This window comes from Micrasema longulum, unplaced genomic scaffold, assembly GCF_059751315.1.
Source record: "Micrasema longulum isolate JH-2025_06_02 unplaced genomic scaffold, ASM5975131v1 h1tg001659l, whole genome shotgun sequence".
In the NCBI taxonomy this organism is placed as follows: Eukaryota; Metazoa; Arthropoda; class Insecta; order Trichoptera; family Brachycentridae; genus Micrasema; species Micrasema longulum.
Genome location: NW_028278838.1, coordinates 375,688 through 398,287, shown reverse-complemented (window position 1 = coordinate 398,287; position 22,600 = coordinate 375,688). Strand labels below are relative to the sequence as shown.

General features: G+C 36.0%; 1 protein-coding gene across 3 annotated transcripts; it reads right to left on the bottom strand.

The window, feature by feature from the left end:
• Nucleotides 1–1,015: 1,015 nt before the first annotated feature.
• On the bottom strand, nucleotides 1,016–21,799 carry grsm (probable aminopeptidase NPEPL1 granny smith protein). Of its 3 annotated transcripts, none has more exons than XM_088237147.1 (12): nucleotides 21,680–21,799; nucleotides 16,978–17,135; nucleotides 15,945–16,118; nucleotides 14,891–15,062; nucleotides 13,313–13,482; nucleotides 11,522–11,623; nucleotides 10,063–10,185; nucleotides 8,875–9,020; nucleotides 7,104–7,260; nucleotides 5,475–5,651; nucleotides 3,511–3,621; nucleotides 1,016–2,382 (listed from the first exon to the last, which is right to left on the bottom strand). In XM_088237147.1, exons 2-12 carry the CDS (start codon nucleotides 17,119–17,121, stop codon nucleotides 2,236–2,238), a joined length of 1,623 nt encoding a protein of 540 aa, XP_088093273.1. In that variant the 5' UTR covers nucleotides 17,122–17,135; nucleotides 21,680–21,799; the 3' UTR covers nucleotides 1,016–2,235. The 3 variants fall into 3 exon arrangements, with proteins under 3 accessions (XP_088093273.1, XP_088093274.1, XP_088093275.1); XM_088237148.1 differs by having other exon boundaries at nucleotides 21,696–21,771; XM_088237149.1 differs by lacking the exon at nucleotides 21,680–21,799 and adding an exon at nucleotides 21,431–21,525.
• Nucleotides 21,800–22,600: the final 801 nt, after the last annotated feature.

The following is a 22,600-nucleotide window of genomic DNA, read 5'->3' as shown; positions in this document are numbered from 1 at the left end:
ATAACTGAGGATGGAAGCGTGCACAAAGAGCTCGCACCCGCCTAGGAATTGCCAGAGCAACTTTTAACATGATGCAGGTTGTCTGCGACTCCAGTCTATACTCGGTCAAAATGAAATGCCGATCATTCAACTCTCGTATAATGCCGGTACTCTTATATAGGTGTGAATCCTGACACCATACCAAAACTCGAAACAACAAACTCGAGAGTTTTGAAGATAAACTGAGGTATGGTGGTATGATTTCATTACCAACACTGAAGTCCGAGAACAGATGCAGCAACCCAAGTTGCCTCTTCTTCACACTTACAGCCTCCCACGGTCCTGAGAGACCTTCGGTGGCGATCTTTCAGCTTTATTCGGCGGAACTAAGGGACGTGAAACAAGGCGAGAGTGCTAGCGGACGATAGGGTCTTTTTTTATTTAATAAAATGGCGTTGCATAATAAATTTGCTGCTTTTGCCAATGTCCAGTTAAATTATTTTATAAACAAACTGGTTCGCAGTAGGCAGCCAGCAACCAGCAACCAGGCCCGACCGTCGGGTCTGCAAGCAACGTAAACATAGGTAAGTCTAACAGTTCCGAGAGAGTTCTCTCCTTTCTCGTTTAAACACTAAAAAGGAGAATCCCTCCACCAAACGATCAATCCTCCACGCATACTCATCCGACATCAGGCCCCAGTCGAGCATAAGGTTGTATATAGATGGATTTCTGCTCGCTAAGAGATAGATATTTGTAGGAAGAGAAATGAGTGGGGCCAAAGTCTTGAAAAAGGTTGGCATTTGGTAATTTATCGGGCGAACAAAGAACAAGTGGTTGAGATCTTCTTCTTCAAAACGACAATCGCAAATGGGGGAGTCAAAGACACCAATCCTCGCTAGGTGAGTCCTCGTAAAGCAATGCCCTATCCTCGTTCGACAAATGGTGGATGTATCTTTTTTGTTCAGCAAAATTTTCTTAAACCTAAGACGTGATGGGATATTAGGTTTAATGAGAGCGTAATGTTTTCCTTTTAAAATTTTGGAGGAGTTCCATTTGCGGGACCGACTAGAAGACATATCAATATTTGGGATTGTCATAAGGTCTTCTGAGAAGTAATAATCTCTTCGAGAGAATAATTTTATAATACATACCAGTTTTGAAGATGTAGCGAAAGAAATTAAACGGGTTACTGGGTATTTAAATTTAAATATCATTGTTTTTTATTTTTATAACATAAAGGCAGAATGCTAATTTTTTGAGCTATTTCAAACAATCTGAAAAAGCCGTACTTAAAAAATGGGAATCAAGTTATTGTAAAGGGGCTTGAACATTGGAACTCAACTGGCTCAATGTTTAAACGAGTAAAATGCCTACATTGACATCGCCATTTTACAAAAATATTTGGAGTTTGTCCAAATGTAGACAAGGCTGGATTTCATGTCCCCGATCTCTGCGATGTGAAATACAGCAGCAGAAAACATTTTTGAGAAGGGAGTATGGAAGTCTGGGCATTCACAGGGCTTATGACCCCTCATTGGCTGGTTTAAGTGGCCACTTTACACGCTGAAACATTCAGCCCAATAGGTGAAATAATTCAGTCGCATGAATCTCATCCCCACCAATAAAGGTCTCAGCTCTTATATTTCACAAAAGTCGGCCTCGTGGTGTAGTGGTCAGCGCAGTTCGATTCCCGATATGGTCGACATGGGATATTAATTTAAAAAGGTGTCTTTACATAAGAATATTTCAGTCACCTGAAGGGTAAGATTGATCATCTTACCTTCATGTAACAAAGATGACCAAGATACGCTGCGATTAGTGTACCAATGCAGTGCCCTATACACCATTAGGTGCGGAAAGAGAAGAATGATGAATTTCACAAAAACCAACAGATAAAAGAGTTGAGGAAATGTGGACATTCAAATATGAATGTTACATTGTACATAAAGTGGCCACTTAAACCAGCCAATGATAGGTTATAAGCCCTGTAAATGCCTGGGCTTCCATACTACCGCCTTAATTTTTTTCCCTCTCTGTTACAATAGATTTCAATAGCCATTTTTCACACAAGAGCCCTCTGTTACAATAGATTTCAATAGCCATTTTTCACGCAAGAGCCCTCTCTGTTACAATAGATTTGAATAGCCATTTTTCACGCAAGAACCCTCTCTATTACAATAGATTTCAATAGCCATTTTTCACGCAAGAGAGTTCCCCACCACTGTTGACAGTCTACGTTGTATTTTATTGGTTAGTTTAGTTGCGTCGCGCTTTCTTGGATGGGGAGCAGTTGCTCGGAGAGCCGACAGCTTCGGGAGACAGGCACTTGAGAAGCTGTCTCTTGGTCCGACTACCGAATAGGACGCTGAGCAACGCGACGCCATACCCAGTAGCCCGTTCACCCTGGAAACAAAAGGTTTATTTGATAATTCATTTAACAATGAGCCCAAATGCTTGTAGACAATGACTGAATTTCACCCCCTAGGGAGTTTTCGGCTCTATAAGTGGTAGGCTTATAAGGCTCTATAACAGTGGCGAACGGTGATTTTATTTACAGGTAAGCTATAAAAAATTATAATATATTTGTACTTACATAGTAGGTACATAATACAATGTAAGTAATATTTACTATAAATTGATATTTTTTCTGTGGTTCTGTGTGATGCAACTCTCATCTATGAAATCAACTCAAATGACGTAACTTCGTGATATATTATATTGTGTAGCTATATAAAACATAACCCTCTCACACAAACACACTAGCTTGTATTGTACGGGTATTTCATGTATTTCTGTGGATATCTATCATTGGTTTTATTCTCTGTATATTTTATTTTATTAATAAAATATAAAAAAATAAAACTTTTATAAAAGTTTATAAAAAATAGCACAATGAATTCAGTCAGTATTAGGTATTCTCATTGCGATTGAAATGTCAACTGGCCGATTTGTTCTAGAAATGAATAATGCCAAAAATGGCCGCATCGAGCGCCACACGTGTTGCGAGTCACACATCAAAAGTATAATCTCAAACAAAAATAGTCCTCAAGAAATAATTTTTAGAATACTGTTTTCCTAATTGGGAATCTTCAAAGAATTTGTATAATCGGCAAGTTTACTCTAGGAGAAAAATCCCGCTACTGGGTTTAAATGTTTAAAATATAGTACACTTATTTGTGTGAAGAAATAAGCTGGAGTAATTGGCTAGTTCCTTGGCTCATTGCTGGCGCTGCGCTGGGCGCGCTTTATTGATATTTTTATTTGTATTTGGAGAAAAATACAAATGGTGGCAATGATTTATAAGAAATAGTAATTATTTGTTTGTTTTTCTGTACAAAAAGTTACCGTAAAACATTATTATGGATAGTCAAATATAATGGTAAGCTTCTATACACGGTTCGCCCCTGCTCTATAAGAGGCAATAGATTTACAGATACAGTGCTCTATGAAACATGGGTGAATGATGATGAAGATAATGCATTTGAACTGAAACCTCCCGTAGCCATCCATACTAGACAGGTTCATACTTACGCAGTGCGATGGGTCGGCCATGTCAACGTGTATCCACACTCCGGGGAAGTCCCAGCCCAGCTGGGCCCCCACAAACAGTCCAGCGCAGGAGACTTGGGCATTATTCCGATCCTGAGAACATAATACAATCATTAAAGTACTGAGATGTCACTCTTCCGCTAAAGAGTAATGACTTGTACAAGGAAAATTGATTCACCATTTTTTTTAGTGGGAATAACCCGCTAAGCCTCTATTCTAGAGGCTCGTCAGCGGGTGGGGAAGAAAGGATATGGAAGGAAGTTACGAATAATCTCAGAGTAATAATTCGCCAAGCTATAGAGGAGCCCAAACGTAAAATAACCATTCAATTTAAGTTTGTAAGTGAAAATTCTTGATGGAAGTTCATTGTAATTTATTGTATAAATAAAACACGAGTGATACTTTAATCCACAAATTTGGAATATCCAGTGACCGGTTTCCCAACTCAGGAACTTACCTTCTTAATTGTAACGACTGTAAAAATACATGCTACGTAGGCCAAACGGGTAGAGCCTTTAAAACACGCATAAAAGAGCACATACAATCATGGTCTAATAATAAAGATAATTCAAATTTTGCCAATCATTTAATAGAAAACAAACATTCCTTCGAATTAAAAAATAATGTAAAAATAATTCATATTGCACCTAAAGGCCATAAACTTGACAAATTAGAAATTCTCGAAATTAATAGATTAAAAATTAATTACTTAATGAACAGATAACACATGAGCATTCTCCATTACTTTACCCATTGTAATATAATTTTACTAATGACTTTTTGCCCTTTGTTTTTCAGAAATCATTATTTACAAAACCACACTCACGAAGGATGGGACACCAAATATAAAATAAAATACTTAAACTCATTAAAATAGCATTATATCAATTCATTAGTTAACCCAAAGAAAATTTGTTGATAATGATCCTTAAGATAAAAATAACTTTATTTTATTTACTTACATATAACTTTGAATTATGTATCCTTACCTCTGTTCTGTATAAATACATTTAACTTTTTAATAAAGATACCAGTCTTGAAGATGTCGCGAAAGCGATGAAACCGGTCACTGGATATTCCAAATTTGTGGATTAAAGTATCACTCGTGTTTTATTTATATAATAACCATTCAATGACTATTGGGTATTATGTTGGCTACAGTTTGCAGCAAAACAATGGGCCGTACTCAGGCCGAGATTTGCCAAATGGATATTAATTTGCATTGTAAATACTTTTAAATACGTGCCTGCGTATTTATTATTGTAGGGTTAATTCAATTATTTTTTTTATAATTCGTCTACATTTATTTTATAAATCTAAAAATACATTTGTGTGTCTATTTTTTTATTTATTTATTCATTTTATTCCCAATATACGTATGTTACATTTATTGAGACATAAATCCCATCTCCATGGCACCAAAGTCCTGTGTTGAGTTTGTTTGTTTGTCCGTCACATCTTTGAAACGGCGAGTCGTAGCGGCCTGAAATTTTGACACGTCATTTTAGATGCGATTTCAAGGTTAACATTGCTATTTTCGAGTAAAATTTGAATCGACCTCTACTCGATAAAAACTCAAACTATAGTTTTTATATGGATGCCTTGTGCGGCCCCAACATATTGCCCGTAATCAACTGTCATTATCAACAGTAAACATACTTTAATTCACAAATTTATCTCCTAAATTGAGAAAAAATAGTATCTGAAGTAAATATGTTGATTTAACGAAAGTTTTTAAGCAACATAATACACGTGTCGGGACAATAAATGCTAAAAATCAATGTAAATCATGGGAAAATATTCAGAATCAATTACCTGTGAAAACTGACTACAAAGGTTTTAAATATACATATTTTGAATTGCCCGAAAACAAGATGTTTGCGCGCTACAAACAATACACACTCTTTTCAATTTATGTTATTGCAAGTTTAAGGAGAGTAACTTACAGCGACGCTGTTCTTCATGTCAGCCATGGCCGAGGAGAACTCGGAGAAGTGCAGCTCGGGCGCATAGGGCACCGGGAAGGCCAGGTCACCCGAGCGGCGCCCGGCCGCGCAGGCTGCCTCCTCCCACACGCCGCTGTTTCCGAGCACGGCCGCGTGGTACTTGCCCAGAGCTATTGCCTATGGGTGGAAATAAAAGATTAGGAAGATAAAATCATTAATTTCAATTCTATGAGTTAAGTTAGGGATACGTTATTTTTATATGGATAAATTAAAAAATTACATTTACCGTCAAAAATATACAGGGTGTTCTTTAAACTCTGTCACATCCGAAACCACGATGATCAGTATGGGCAAGAAGACATATTAGCATATTAAAAAAATATTTAGAACAAAGAAAATTTTAAAAAATAAAATATCAAACAAAACTTATGGTTGCAGAGAAGCGAGGGGAGCGCAGACGCGCGTTTTTGGCGTACAAGACTTCCCCTCCCCCTCACCCTTGCAGAAGTCAGAAACCATTTGCTTTTTTTGATATTATATTTTTTTAAATTTTATTTGTTCTAAAAAATTATTTTCATGCGCCAATATGTCTTCTTGCTCATACTGATCATCGTGGTTTCGGATGTGACAGGGTTTAATGAACACCCTGTATATCTGTAATGTTACCACAAGATGACACTCAGTCACCAGCATATTAAAATTTATAGTGTTACTATAAGATGGCATGTACTGCGAACCAGTTCGTTAATAAAATAATTCAACATGACATTGGCAAAAGCATCAAATTTATTATGCAACGCCATTTTATATCATTAAAAGAAGAAGAAAAAAAATACCTCACTGTCACTAGCATATTTGTAGTGTTACCATAAGATAACAGCGACTGGGTGGATTTTTTATCAAGAACTTATTTATTATTTAATGTTAGTTTTTCTTGTATTGGTAACACTGAATACGCACATTTGTTTGGAGTGAATTTAGATGTTATTAATAGGAGCGCAAATGGAGTTCACGCTCTCTGTCTGCAAATTCTCATATCAGTCTGGACTATGGACTTGGAAAAACCGGGATGAAAGTCGGCTGAATGCTGTCGAAATGCGATCTCTCAGGCAAATGTGTGGTAAAACTACGTACGATAGATGCACAAATGTCGAGATCCGTACATTATGTTAGGCTGAGACAAGCATTATCGACAAAATCAAGAAAGGAGCTCTGCGCTGGTTTGGACATGTAGAACTAATGGACAGCGAAAGAACGGCTAAGAATATTTACAATGCGAATGTTGATGGATGCAGAAATAGAGGAAGACCGAGAAAGACATGGCATGACCAAATCCAACAAATACTTGAATATGGGCATGTCAAAAGTCGGAATAATCGGCACGCGTGCATGAGAAGATGTATAAATGTAGAGGAAGCGAGATCTGTATGCAAAGATAGAGTGTTGTGGCGTTCTATCCTCTCTGCCTATCCTTACGGGGAAACGGCGTGATGGTTTGTTTGTTTGTAATTACGTAAATTGTTGTATGAATCGTAAAATAAAATTTCAAGAAATGGAAACAAAGCAACGGCATAATTATTTTCAGCAGTATCGATGGAATATTTATAAGCGGGCGTTCAGTCACTTTACCTGGGCTCCCGTAAGAGTGGCCATGTCCAGGATGATGTCCGCCCGGAGGTCCTTGTGCGCGTAGGCCACCCCGTCCGCCAGTACCAGGCGCCCCTCGGCGTCCGTGTTGTTGATCTCCACGGTCCGGCCCGAGTACAGAGTGTGGATGTCGTCTGGCCTGCGCAAAAACGGGAGCAAATATCACAGAGGACGGCCACGTCCGGATGAAGGGTGGTATTTCACTAAATGGTTTTTTAATGAGAGAGTTCAGTGGTTTTATTTTTATTTTTATGTATCATAGCTATGGTTTTTCAATGTTTTGTAATTTAAAGATTAAACCGCTCATGACGTTCAAGTCGGTTAATTTTCTGACGGCTAAATCTTAAACGAAATGTTTTATTTATTTATTTATTTATTAACGGACATAGTCCATGTATACAATTTATAAGGTTTAAATATTACAATAAAAGAGTAGTTTAAAACATTTAAAGAAAAAAGAAAGAAGCATTGACAAACATAAGGGACATCGAGACAAGATCTGGACTATTTATTTAGTGCTCGTTTAAATCGTTGTAAACTTAAACCAAAAAAGTCCAGATCCTGTCTTGAGTTAACAATACGACAAAGGCGGGTCATTGGAGAATTTAGGCCATAGTTTGTTCTATGCTGATCGATGAACAGTACTTCACTGTTTCTCAATCTACGAGTCGGAATATTGAATTTTACTTGTCCCAGTAATGATGGAACATCGATTATACCATTTAGTATGCCGAACATATATATGGAGTCAATATTAGTTCTACGTTTTTGTAGACTAGAAATATTTAACATTGACTCTATTTCAGCATAAGAATAATTATCTCTCTCTAGTCCAAGCATCCACGCTATTTTTCGAAGCAAGCGATGTTGGACTGATTCAATGTGATTTATGCGATTGACATAGAATTGACATAGAAGAACCAGACCACTGAGGCATATTCAAGAAGAGGGCGAACAGTTGAGCAATAAAGAGTTTTGATTGTACGGACATTAGTAAAATCAGAGGATATTCTGTTTATGAAGCCAAGTAATTTCAGTGATTTATTTACTGTATTATCTATATGCTCGTTGTATGTCAGTTTATAGTCCAAAACAACTCCTAAATCTCTGATGGACTTGACTACATCAATTTTGGAGTTTTCTAATAGGTAGGTTTTCACTGTGATTCATGTTGACTAAATACTTATTATGAACTAAAAAACATGGAGTCCGAATTTGACTATGAGTCTGACAGATCAAACGAGCTTTAAAAAAAAAATCAATGTAAAACATTTATCGAGTTAACATTGACATTTATCATGATAGAGCAAATGATTATAAAAAAAAATATTACTATGTATCTTAAATCAAATGCCTAATCCTTATTTTTGTGTATGTAAATTAATTTTAGTCGATTTTATTATATCTTGTTATGTTTTTAATTTCATAATCAATCTTTATTCTTATCTTTCACTAAACTTAGTCTTTATTATTACTTAAATTGATTTTACACACTTATTTTATATAATTTATGAAAGATGGTGGAGTTCTATAACTGAGAATATATATAAAGAATGTTAGTTATGCTTACTTAAAAAATGTACTCTTGTTGAACTTCCAAATAAAAAAAAAAACATTAATTGGAGGGGATATTTAATGAGAATATATGGAAATAAATGGGTCCTGAACATTTCCGCGTAAAAAGCGGGAAAATGTCAAATTGCGGAACATAAAAATGAGGATTTACTCTCTTAGATTGATTGGGAATCTCTACCTGGTAGCCTCTGGGCCGACGGAATTCTCCGCCAGGCAGAAGATGGCGTGCAGGTTCTGCTGGAAGCCGGCTCGGACTACGGCCTGGAATGCCCCCAAGATGGCGGCCGCACCCCCGCAATCTCTCTTCATCCCCGGCATTCCAGTCTGGAACGATCCGACAACATATTAAGTTCTCCAAAACAAAAGCCACTTTCAGAAAGAGTGTACAAGTCCGGATGTTGCCTAAGGGAAGAGACCATTGCAGGAGACTGCTGCGAGATATTGCTATTCAGCGTGTTGTCCAGATGCCCTTTGAAATACATTATGTACATTTATGTAATAATATTTAATTTTCCTATTATTTGATTATGTTGTGCTTCCACATTCCATTATGTTGTATCCCAACACAATACAGGGCCCTTGGCCTCATAGAGTTTGGGATATGTTATTATTATATTTTTTTGTTGTGAATTTGTATGAATAAAAAAAAATGTAACATATTTTTTTAAATAACCCAAAAATATTTTTTTTATGTATCATAAGTCCTGTAATTATTCCGCCCGTGACAGCACAAGTTGTCGTTGGCAAGATGAGCTTACATTTAAAAGTAGAAGCCCGTAGCTGTCGAAATACACTAAACGTTGAAAAAGATGGCCACCCGCAAACCAGAAATCTATAAAAACACACACAAGACACAAGAACCTGCGTCATTTCAAGGTAGTTCATTTTTATATATGTTGGAGAAAATTTTGTATAATTTCAAGTTCTTTAGTTGTCAAATTACAAACAAAATCTTCTTTTTTTTCTTCTTTTTTTTTTTAAAAAAGGAATATTTGCGTTTTTATGATTTACCCAAATATTTAATTTTGAGGGCCATTTTCAACGAGTTGTAAATAACTCACTATTAGAAAATGGGAATCAAGTTGGGGTAGAGTGGGATTCGAACCACAGACCTTTGGTCTGTGAGTCTGAGACACAAGCCACAGGACCACAACCCGATCTGAAAGACGTTGGATCTGTTTGCTTGGATATTTTGTTTAGATTCCAAATCTCTACTGATTTATGAATCATGAAGTGGCCATAATAAATTATCATACAACTAGACTGTAAGTACTAATTTAAGTAATCTTTCTTCCGGCCAATAAATGTTTAGAATGTTTTTTATACCTTTTATCAATAGTTTAAAAAAAAAAAAAAATTGACATACCTTGGATTTGATGCTCAGACCACCGGTGTCGTAAACGATTCCCTTTCCCACCCAAGCTACCGTCTCCGTGGCTCCTTCCGGCGTCCAGCTGAGGATGGCCAGTGCAGGTGGGACGCTGGCGGCCTGAGCAAATATTACACATTACTAAGGCCCAAGACACAAACTAGCCGCCCGTCAACGCTGGGTATTTTACGTACTTATACAGTCCCACAACCCACCTAATATTTAAAAAAATACATATACAGTAAAACCTCGTTTTTACGTTCCTCAATTTTACATTTTCCCGCTTTTTACACCGAAATGTTCAGGACCCATTTTTCTTCATACAAATATTCCCTACCAATTAACGTTTTTTACATTTTTCATCACCCCGGTTTTACGCTTAAAAATTTTCGGAATTAATTTGATGTGTAAAAAAAGACAAAATTATGTTGTAACAATGATGCCGCGGCCCGCGCGCCGTCGCGTGTGCCACACGAATGAAGAATAAAAACAGGTAAACAACTAATAAAGGATAAATTGTTGTCTTAACCTAAATTCAAAGCAGGTGCAGTGTAATGGACTTTTTTGATTAAGTGTCTTCCTTTAGGGTTAGTCTTAGTTTTCATTTGAACAAAAACGTCTTATTGACTTGTACAAATCATGATACGCAGTTGACAAACATTTAGAAACAATAAAATTTTCATATCATTAAATTGCGATGTTTAAAACATAACAATAGAAATATTTGAAGTTATAAAAAATATGGTTTAAAAGGTTTTCATAAAAGTGGAAAAAAATTGTCGCGATCAATGACAGTTGTTTTTAGTGATGCCATAGAAAAAAGTGATACCATATAAATAAAATTTCCCAACATTTGGGGGAAAATTATTTATGTTCAAAATATATTTTGTTTTTTTTATTTATTTACACATAAAATCATTTTAACGTGCTGTTTTTAAATCAAATAAAAAAAACAGATAGCAAAATATTGTTTGAAAAAATATAAAAACATTTTTAGTGAAATCATTGAAAATAGGTAGAAAAAAATATTGTCAATTTTTACAAATATATCAGTTATTATCATTTTTAAATTATCATTTTAAAAATATTGTTAGTTTTTACAATTTTTCTGGACGCATATTTACACTATAGTGTGGCAAATCAATTTTATTTAAAAATAATTCCTTTTTTTCCATACTATTTTTATTTCCTCCCCAGCGTTTTCCTCAGTTTTACACTTTTTTTCTCAAAAAAGCGGTTTTACTGAATATATTTAAAAGTACGCACAGAAAATTTCAAGTCAATCCAGAGATTATTTTAACAGTGTGAAAACACCGTTTTAAATCAACATTTCGTATGAACCATGTCGGGAATCGAACCTCAAACCTCTCGCATGGTAGGCAAATGGTGACCGCACCGTGACCGTGACACCACGAGGCCGTATTACAGATTGAAATTTAATTAAAATAAATTTTACCTTTCCGACTCCGTAAATTCCGCCAAACCCTTGTTCATCTAATTCCTTTCCACGTATAATCTTCGGGACTATTTTAAACTCCTGGCCAACAGCGGTTACTTTCTGAAATGATAGAATACATATTTTCTACAGAAGAAAAACATAGTGAACACGCAGTGTTACTAGATAAAAAAATATTACATTCGAATTTGGTTAAAACCTCAGAGTAATAATTAACTAGATTAGCTCGATTGCATAGATCAAAAGGGTTCCAAATTTTTGGTTTGGTTTTTAGTTTAACAACAAACGTGTAACGGACGGTTTAAATTTCAGTTGTATTGCTGTAAACTGCAGCTAACTTCGTGGTTCAGTCATAGAATGGTTTTTGTCCGCATGGGCGATTCTATTAGCCAGTGGCGTGTTATTACTCTAAGGTTGTAACGCTCACGGAAATAGTGAGATCTCGAATTATAACGAGAAAACATTAGTTGACATTTTAATTCATAGTTTTCTTCTTACATTTGTGGGGGACAATGTTTAATACATAGATCAATGACACACACATGTGCCAAATGTTTTTACCCGAAATCTTGAGCAACGACCCAAGAAGCAACTCAGCATTTTCTATTGAATACAATACATTACATTCTGCAAGACCAATAGTATCGCATCACTCGATAAAAAAAATTGGGGAGATTCGCAATACAGTAAATAATGTTGGACAAATAAAATTAAATGTTCCGACCCATAGGTCGAGAAACAATGAAGTGATGTTTCTCGATCAAAAACAACAACAAACCATCACGCCGTTTCCCCACAGGGTTAGGCAGAGGATAGAATGCTATATCACTCCGCCTTTGCATACAGACCTCGCTTCCTCTATATTCATACATCTTCAGAAGCAAGCGCGTCAATTAAACCGACTTGTAACAAACTATGGCCATCATATGCCAATGTCCCGCTTTGGTCGTATTGTAAACTCAAGACTCATATGCTGATATAGAGTCGATGTTAAATATTTCTAGTCTACAAAAACATAAAACTAATATTGACTCCATATATATGTTCGGCATACTAAATGGTATAATCGATGTGTCAACATTACTGGGACAGGTAAAATTCCATATTCCGACTCGTAGGCTGAGAAACAATGAAGTACTGTTCATCGATCCGCATAGAACAAACTATGGCCTTAATTCTCCAATGACTTTGTCGTATTGTTAACTGGAGACAAGATCTGGACTTTTTTGGTTTGGGTTTCCAAGGATTTAAACGAGCACTAAATAAATTAACATATTACAACAGAGATGAAGAACATTTAAGAAAAGGTAATATAGAAGTCTAGGCATCTACAGGGCTTATGACCTGTCAATGGCTGGTTTAAGTGGCCACTTTACACACTGTGTAACATTCACCATTCTGCCTATATTTGAACATCTATATTCCTTCAATTCTTTCATCTGTTGATGTTTGTGAAGTTTGTGAAGCTATATTACCTTTTCTTAAATGTTCTTCATCTCTGTTGTAATATGTTAATATAAACAGCTCCCCAGGGAGTTGAATCCAGTCCTTGTCTACAAAAATTTGGACAAACTCAAAATATTGTCACTAAATAAATAGTCCACATCTTGCCTCGATGTCCCTTATATTTGTCAATTGTTCTTTTCGTATGTTTCAATGCTTTTAACTACTCTTATTTTGTAATAAATGGACAATGTCAGTAAATAAATAAATAAGACAAGATCTAGAGATAAATAGTTGGGAAAGCGGAAAATGGACAGTTATGTCGAAAAATAAAAGTGATGTTGTTACCTCGAGGAAGTGAGTAACATTCATTTCATTGGTCGGTGTGTCGACTATAAGAGCCGTCAGCCTGATGGCTTCTACAGCGTCTTCCAGAGTCTTCTTGTCTTCCGGGGTTATGTTCGTAGTGGCCATTGCCCCGGTCGGAGCCTTCCACTTGGCTTCGTCGGGACTACCCTCTGTACAAAGATAAACATTAAAATGAAAATAAAAATCACTTTGTACTTTTCACTACTGGGCTGGTGTTCTGAACGGAATTCCGCATGAAGAGATCGCTCAGTTAGCGTGTATTTAGTATGTGAATACGCATTTGGGAAGATAAAGATGTCATACCTTCACCTTGACGGTGTAGTTGATGATAAATTCTCTCTAGCGATTACGAAGATACACTACCGCACCCCCCCCCCCCTTCAAGTTTTGGGTAGGTACATCGAAAAGAAACAAGGGGAAGCGTATGTCACGGTACGCATATCTACGCACTAAAATGACAGTGCTTCAGTATGACGTCATAGTTGAAGATAAAATTTTCCCGACCGATTACTAAGATACGCTGCCGATCCCCCAACCATCAAGTTTCGATGTAAGTACATCGGTTTGTATGGATGGGTCTGGAACCCCTCGATACGTTTATCTACGCATTAAAAGTGACAAAAATTTTGTTCCACTGACAAATTTTTCCTTTAATTGCGATTAATTTAAATTTTTTAAATCATTCAGAGGTTGGCATTTTTTTTCTTAAAAGTCTATTAAAAATATGAGAGAATTGAGTAAATTTTGAAGACGAATTAAAAGCCGACATAACTGTCAGTTTGGAAAACGAACGCCTAGATACAAAAAATAATGAGGCTAAATTCTGCCCTATTAACATATAAGAGTATATAGGCGTTTCTATTTTGTTTATGTCTGTTTAACTATCATCTGGAGTGCGTATCGAGATGCACAATCGCTCGGTTGATAAAGACAGACGATGGTTAAGCATACCGTCTCGGTAAATGTCAAAAATTATTAAAAAATCATGTTCAAGCGAGCATTTTTTGCTTGAATAAGGACTTACTGGAGTTTATAATCGTTTTGAAGTGAGCACTTTTTATCACAGAAGACTATTTAAAATGTAAATGAGAGCTATTTTAAATGTTAATTCATTGGCTTGTTTCGATCATATGATGTGGATATGACAAGTAGGTAGAACATACCGAGGTAGATACAGATAGTACAGAAGTTAAGTATACCGTCTCGATATTTACAGATGAAGATGGCGTTCATAATCGAGGCCCTGGGGTGGTATTTCTGGAATCTTCTCCACTTAGAGAGTGATGAATATGGGGATTGTTATTTTTTGCATGTGTTTACATTTTGCTTCATATATGGCCACACTGAAGATTAAACATCAAATAAATATGAACATGTAAAATCGAACACAGTGATTGCGACCCCAAGGATTACTTAAAACTTAACAAGTTAAAACTATTTTGTGAGTATTTTTACTGATGAATATGGGAAAAATTGTTTCGCTATTTCACATTACATATTCTGGAATGAATGACGCTAGCTAAGCGAGGTTCCGCTTAATTTGATTGAGTGACTTACTAGTTTGGGGAGCGGTAGACGGCACCATGAGAATATCGACGTATGCCGTGACAGACCCACTTCCTTCCTTGGAGTCGCCATTGATGGAGTTGGACGAGCGGCGGGAGAACAGCGGATATGCGCGCCCGATGGCGCACGCACTGGCGTACAACTCCGTCTTCTCACACACGATCTAAACATATCGTATAAACTATAATGAAACAAGTCATGACACTAACAGTCTAACTAACTTATTTCGATGGATATAGATCAACGGCCGAAGAAGCGAGTCAATGTTTTATATGGAATACAATACATTATAAATGGAATCCCTATATAATAAATTACAATGAACTTTCTTCAAGAATTTTCACTTACAAACTTAAAGGTCTTAAAATCTACTTAAATTTACAAAATGTATAATTAACAAAAGGTATAAATATGGCATAATCAAGGCGGAAAGGGCAAGTGCGACATCGCGAGTCAGGAGAGACAACACCGCTTGCTTCTTAAATGCCCGCCCTTGCTGTAGGAACACATCGACAGTACCGTTTAGTGAGATTTCGTTCACTGTTCTTAGGATCACTTACAAACTTAAATGTTTTACTTTCATATAATTTTGAATGATCTATCCTTACCTCTGTTTTGTATAAATACATCGAACTCCTTAATAAAGATACCAGTCTTGAAGATGTCGCGAAAGCGATGAAACCGGTCACTGGACTTTCCAAATTCGTGGACTAAAGTATCACTCGTCTTTTATTTATATAATAAAAAGATTTTAAGACTGTTTAGTATTACTCATTAATGCCAATCTATTAGGACTTACTTAAGCCTGTTGATTGGCTTTAAAAATAATAATAATAATCGGTTATTAGGAGAATTCGCCCCAGCTATAGTAGGAGGCGGACATATCTCCACTGGATTTCCTTGTTCAGGATTTTTATCCGAGACCAGCCAGATGAATATTAATGGATCAATTCCATCCCATCATCATTCTTGCCCATCTGAATAATAGTGAATCTTGAAACAAAGGATACAACACAACATCCATGTATGATCAAGGGAGTGTTACCACGATGGTGTGGTCTTCATCCCTCATGTGCTGGCGGACCGCCCTGGCGAGGTGTGCGGGGCGCGCGGGGGCCGAGTGGCGCGAGCAGCGGGCGGGGAGCGCGGCCACGCTGCTGCGCAGGACTAGGGGGCACGTCTCTCCGGGCTGCAGGCTAGAGAGGGCAGAGCTCCACACCTGCCCGACGAGGGAAACACATTTATAATAATTATCAATATCATATAATACACAGATGCAATATACACTAGAATCTCTTTTTACACAGGTGAAATGTTCCACACAGCACCGTGTATATAACAGCAATTATTGTATGGTAATTTTTTATAATTTAAAAATTTTATACATTAAAATTATTTTAAATGGGATTTTCAAATATTTCAATTTTGTGATCGATTGCGAACTCTTGTAAATACTTTTTATAAGTTATCTTTTATTTTTCTGGGAAAAATCAAGCGAGAGTGTAAATCTGAGTCAAGAAAAGTCATTGATAAGATTAAGAAAGGGTCTCCGAGATGGTTTGGACACGTAGAACGAATGGACGACGAAAGAATGGTAAAACAAGTATATATGGCGAAAATGAACGAAAACGTGAGACGAGGACGACCGAGGAAGACATGGCATGATCTGATAAACCAAAATCTTAAGTCTGGTCATGTCAAAAGCAGACAGAACCGAAGAGCATGTATGACAAGATGTATGAATGTGGAAGAGGCTAGGATTGTATGCCAGGATAGACGTGTGTGGCGGTCTATTTTTTCTGCCTACCTCTACGGTGAAATGGCATGATGGTAGTAGTAGTAGTAGAATACAGACAAATAGTACTTTTTTGGCTATTATTTGCTGAAATCAGCCTTCAAAGATACTGAGGTGAAAAATGCCTCAATCATCCTCACATTGTGTTGACTGCTACTCGTGTCGCCATTTTATCTCTAACAGTTATTTTTTGTTAGTTTCCGCACTTTCGATCATAATTGTCCTTAGGAATTTAAAAAATATTAATTAAGATAAAAAATTGGCTACGGATGTATTATATTACCTCTTCCTTGATATCGGGGCTGAGTTTAGAAGCCAGGTCCGTTTTGAACTGAAGAGCTTGCAGATGCCTCAGTTGTCCCACTATCAGGGTAGGCGCTGCCTTGGAAGGCGGCGGCCCAAACACCACGTTTACAGCGGTAGGCATTTTGCTACAAAAACCTAAAAAAAACAGTAATACTTTAGACTGCATACAAAAAAATTGTGATTTGGTATGCAATGTAATGACTGACCTAACTTTTGATTTTGGCCGTGGTATTGATTTCAGACAGAAATTGTCCGAAACTTCGGCTCGGCCGTATTTTTTTACAAGCAGGGCCTCGATTATGATGAGAAGATAAAAACGTCATACCTTCACCTTGACGGTTTAGTTGAAGATAAATTCCCTCTAGCGATTATAAAGATATACTACTGACCCCCCCACCTTCAAGTTTTGGGTAGGTACATCGATATGAAACAAGGGGAAGCGTACGACATGGTACACATATCTACGCTCTAAAATGACATAGCTTCAGTATGACGTCATAGTTGAAGATAAAAGTCTCCCGACAGACCACAAAGGTACACTACCGATACCCTCACCATCAAGTTTTGATGTAAGTACATCGGTTTATACCGACGGGTCTAGAACCCCTCGATACGTTTATCTACGCATTAAAAGTGTCAAAAATTTTGTTCCACTAAGCAATTTTTCCTTTAATTATGATTTATTAAAATTTTTAATCGTTTTGAGGTTGGCTCTTTTTTCTTAAAAGCCTATTAAAAATATGAGAGAGAAATAAGTCAATTTTGAAGTCGAATTTAATTCCGACATAACTGTCAGTTTAATAAAACGAACGCCTAGATGTGGAAATAATGTCGCTTCTGGTTCTATTTAACCAGAACTGAGTTCTTTTTACGCCCAGAAACGGAAATTACAGCGGTCGAGATAAAATAATTTTACACCCACTTGATTAAAATTATCACGAGTCTCCTTAGCTACGCCCACTTTAAAACTAACTAAATGAAAAAACATATTCACTAAGGAGATAATAATAGATAAATCCAGTTATCTGTTTAAATCTAAAAGTTTCACTTGTCATATGAGAATTAAGGCATGTATTTTTAATTTTTATCACAAATTACGTCATATTGTTTGTCTGTCGATTAAGTATTTTGGGTAAATCAAAAAAATTACGAGTCTTTAACTGGTCCAAAAAGAAGAATAAAAATTATTATTTGCATATCAACCCTGTGATGGTTTTCTGAATCTTCTCTACAGAGCGATTAATTTGAAGATTGTAATTTTTTAAATATGACAACACTGTGCTTCATATAATGGCCACACTGATGATCAAATGTCAAATGGTGTGGTTTAAAACACCAAACTTCTGAGTGTTCAGAGCGAGTGCTTGAGAAGAATATTAGGTATTAAGGGGCGCTGGATTGACGTGGGAAGAGGCGAAAATGCTGGCTGGCGATAGGGTCTCCTGGAGGCAACTGGTGATGTCCACATGCTCCACTTAGGAGCGGATGGGGAAAAGAAAGAAGAAGAAATGTTCTCAATGAAAATCATCATGTTCGATTTCATGTGTTCATATTTTTTGACGTTAAATCATCAGTGTGGCCATTATATGAAGCAAAAATGAGTCGCATGGAAAAAATAAATATCCCCAAATTAACCACTCTTTGAAGGATAGAGAAGACTCATAATTACACCCCAGGAAAGGAAAAATTACCAAGAGACATATAACAACTTCACAGAAGAGCTAATTAAATAATTTTTTTTAATTAATCAAGAATCTCCGATTTTTAATTTTTATTTAAATTATGTAGGAATAATGCCAAAAGAATATACATATGCATGAGATTTTTTTTTAATTAAAAAATAAAAACAAAATACTTAAATTGGCTTGTCTGTAAAGTTGTCACATGTCGCTTGGTAACTTTTTCCTTTCCAGCGTCGATGTTTTGAAACTAACAAAAAAATATGTTTTGAGTTACTAAGTTATTATTAAAACAGATATTTTAGTTTGTCGCAGAAGGAAAAACTAGCAGTTCACAATGGAGTTCTGGTACGAGCCTTATGCATGGAAGCGAAGTACACGAGGATGGAAGTAGGCTAAATGCTGTTGAAAAGCGATCTCTCAGGCGAATGTGTGGTAAAACTATGTACGATGGGTGCACAAATTTCGAGATCCGTGCATTACGTAAGGCTGAGATAAGCCGGCCTTGTGGTGTAATGGTCAGCGCGTTTGCACACCATGCAAATGGGTTCGATTCCCGACATGGTTGATATGAAATATTTATTTAAAAGGGTGTTTTCACACCAGAATATTTCGTAGTCCCTGTAACAAAATTGATGAAGATACGCTGCGATTGGTGTACCAATGCAGTGCCCTATACACCATTAGATGTGGAAAGGGAATGATATTGATGATGATGAGATAAGCTTTATCGGCAACATCAAGAAATGAGTCCTGCGTTGGTTCGGACACGTACAGCGAATGAACAGCTAAAAAGATTTACAATGCAAAAGTTGATGAATGCAGAAGCAAGAAAGACGGAGAAAGACATGATCATTTCGTTTCCGCATTTATTTTTGTAACATGAAGGTAAGATGATCAGTCTTACACTTCAGGTACCAGCCCAGGGACTGAAACACCCTTCTAAATAAATTGTTCATGTCAACCATGTCGGGAATCGAACCCGAGACCTCTCGCATGGTAGGCAAATGCGCTGACCATTACACCACAAGGCCGACACGGAGAAAGACATGGCGTGACCAAATCCAACAAATATGTGTTTTTTTTAAGGCAGTATCGCAAACATACATAATTATTCATTTATAAAAAAATTAGCACAATTAGAGATATTGGATTGTTGTTCATTAAAATATATTAAATTGCTATTGTTTTAATTAAAAAAAACAAAAAGTAAACTGATTTTGCAATTTGTTAACTATAGTTAGCATTTCTAAGATCTTTCGTATTTATATTTTATGACCTGTCATTGGCTGGTTTAAGTGACCACTTTACACACTGTGTAACATTCACAATTCTGCCTATATTTTTCAATTATATTCATTCAATTTTTCCGTCTGTTGACGTTTGTGAAATTAAAGAGCTGGGACCTTTGTTTATGCGGGTGAGATTCATATTATTGAATTATTTCACCTACATACTAGGCAACGCCTGAAATGTTTTATTTTTTTTCAATTTCTATACTTCTTCATGGTGAGGTGGATTTATCAAGCCCTGTAGATGCCTAGACTTCTATATTTCCTTTTCTAAAATGTTCTTCATCTCTGTTGTATTATTTTAATATTAACAGCCACCTAGGGGGTTGAATCCAGTTCATGTCTACAAAAATTTTGACAAACTCAAAACATTGTTGAAGAAAATTTATGCTTTTTATTTATTTATTTTAAAGTCGACAATGATATAATAACATTAAAAAAAATACAGATTTAAGACAGACCAGCAAAGTTTCTAAATAAAAATCATACATATTATTAAATTGTGTTACAACAAAAGGATGTGTTTATGTGTATTTGTATGAGAGTAAGTGTAGATGTGTGTTTAAGTGTATTAGTGTGGGAGAAAGTGTTCAGGAGTGTGCTTCATTGAATAGTAATTGGGATCGTATCGCAGCCAGAAATAATAAGTCTTAATTTATTTTTAAATAAATTAAGGGGTATGTAAAATATATCAATAGATGAAAAAAAAACATTATAGTTAGAGCAAGAACAATAGAGGAAAGAGTGTTGTGCATAGTTAGTGCTACAGACTGGCAGATGGAATAAATACTTATTTCTTGTCACGCGAAAGGGGACATTAAGATTAATTTTGGAGAGTAGGTAAAAAGAGTATTTTATTATTTAATAATTTATGTAAATAGCATAATTCAGATACAGCGCGTCTATTTTCAAGGGTAAAAAATCCATTTTGTTTGGTAGATTGGCTATAAGTACAAAGCGTTTTATTGTTTTATTTTTGTTTCCTTGTGTATTTAAATTAATACTTTTTAATGAACTCGAAAAGTTTAACAATAAAAACGTATAATTTTGGGCGTTTTGAAGTGGCTTTTAAATTAATTTCAATACAGAAGCTGAAGCCGAAATTCGGTTTCGGATGCAAATCTTGTTTTGGTTGGTCACTAAAATATACACATCTAAAAAATTAAACGCCAGTTTAAAAAGATATACGATAAAAATATTACGTGATTTTCGTTTTGTTGAATATGTGGGTAGATTTGCTTTAGAAATTTTCAATCGATTTTTGTCAATAAAAAAATATATTGTATTGAAATTTGAAATGGTAAATGAATAATAATAATATTTATCAATCATAATATGCAATATAATAGATGAGTTTATGCCGGTATTTATGGCTAAATGGCGGGCTCATTGCCGCTGACAATCAATCTCTTACAGTTATACCAAACGTAAAGATATTACATTAATTATGATAACATACGAATTACGAAAGATGGCTGTAATCTTAAAATTAGTCTCTTGAAAATTATCATTTTATCTTTCACGACATAACCGTCAGATAAAAGGTAAATTTGACAAGCTACAAGTTGCAAACTCGCAGCACAGTATCGAAATCAAAAATCTTTTACAATACCAACATGGAAAGATAAAAAATATGTAAATTGCATAGCTAAGCAAACATACAATTGAAATATGTGATACAAAAATTAAGAATTCAAGAATAATTTACCTTATTCCGTACTAACCTCTGTTAAAGATTTGAAATTGTACAAAAAATGACCGGTCTGCGACAGCCGGCTAAAAGTTGCGATTCGAGTGAAGTTCGCGAGGTCGTCCGTTAGCAGATGACAAGGTCTTTTTGCATGAATTCCGTTATAAATATTATAATTTATTTTATGTAAGTACTTACTTGTCCACCGTATAAAAAATATTGTCACATAAAATAATAAATAAATCAATATTTATATTTAACTTCTTTGAAAAACGTAATATGAGGGGAAATACACGACAAATCTTCACAAATAATTCCCAAAGCAAACGCTTGCTTCCGAGCTTAGTATTGCTGCACTATTGGTGATTGCTCAACTGCTGCACTAATCAACTGAATATTTTCGGGGGTTTTAACCGTTCTGAGTCCTCTGTGTGCTTCTCTCTAGGTACTTTCAATGTCTTCAAATTATCGAATCTAAGATATGACCATGTTTGTGGAAGGGACGGAAACGGCTGGAATGTCGAAGTGTAGGAAGATAAAAAGATTTTTGCGTGGCGATCACCGAACGGATATTTTCGTAAATCACAAGCACAACGAAATCTCGATGGACTTCAGTCCAAATCATAGCAACGATCAAAACGGAATGACGTGACAGTGGAAACAAAACTCACACCTGCCTACCTTTACTCCACCTTACCTTGTATTTGAAGATGCGTTCACATAAGGACAATAACAATTTAATACTGTCCTGTCTCAGAATCGGACCTATTTCCTCGTGTGAAGAAAAGTTTAAAAGACCGAGACAATTAGTATCAACAATTAACAAAATATTCGATATTGGTCTGAAAATAACCCACGGCAATGCCACAAACACCTTGAAATTTTGGCCATAACCATTGAAATGTGCAGAAAATCATGCGAGCACATTAAAAATTGCCT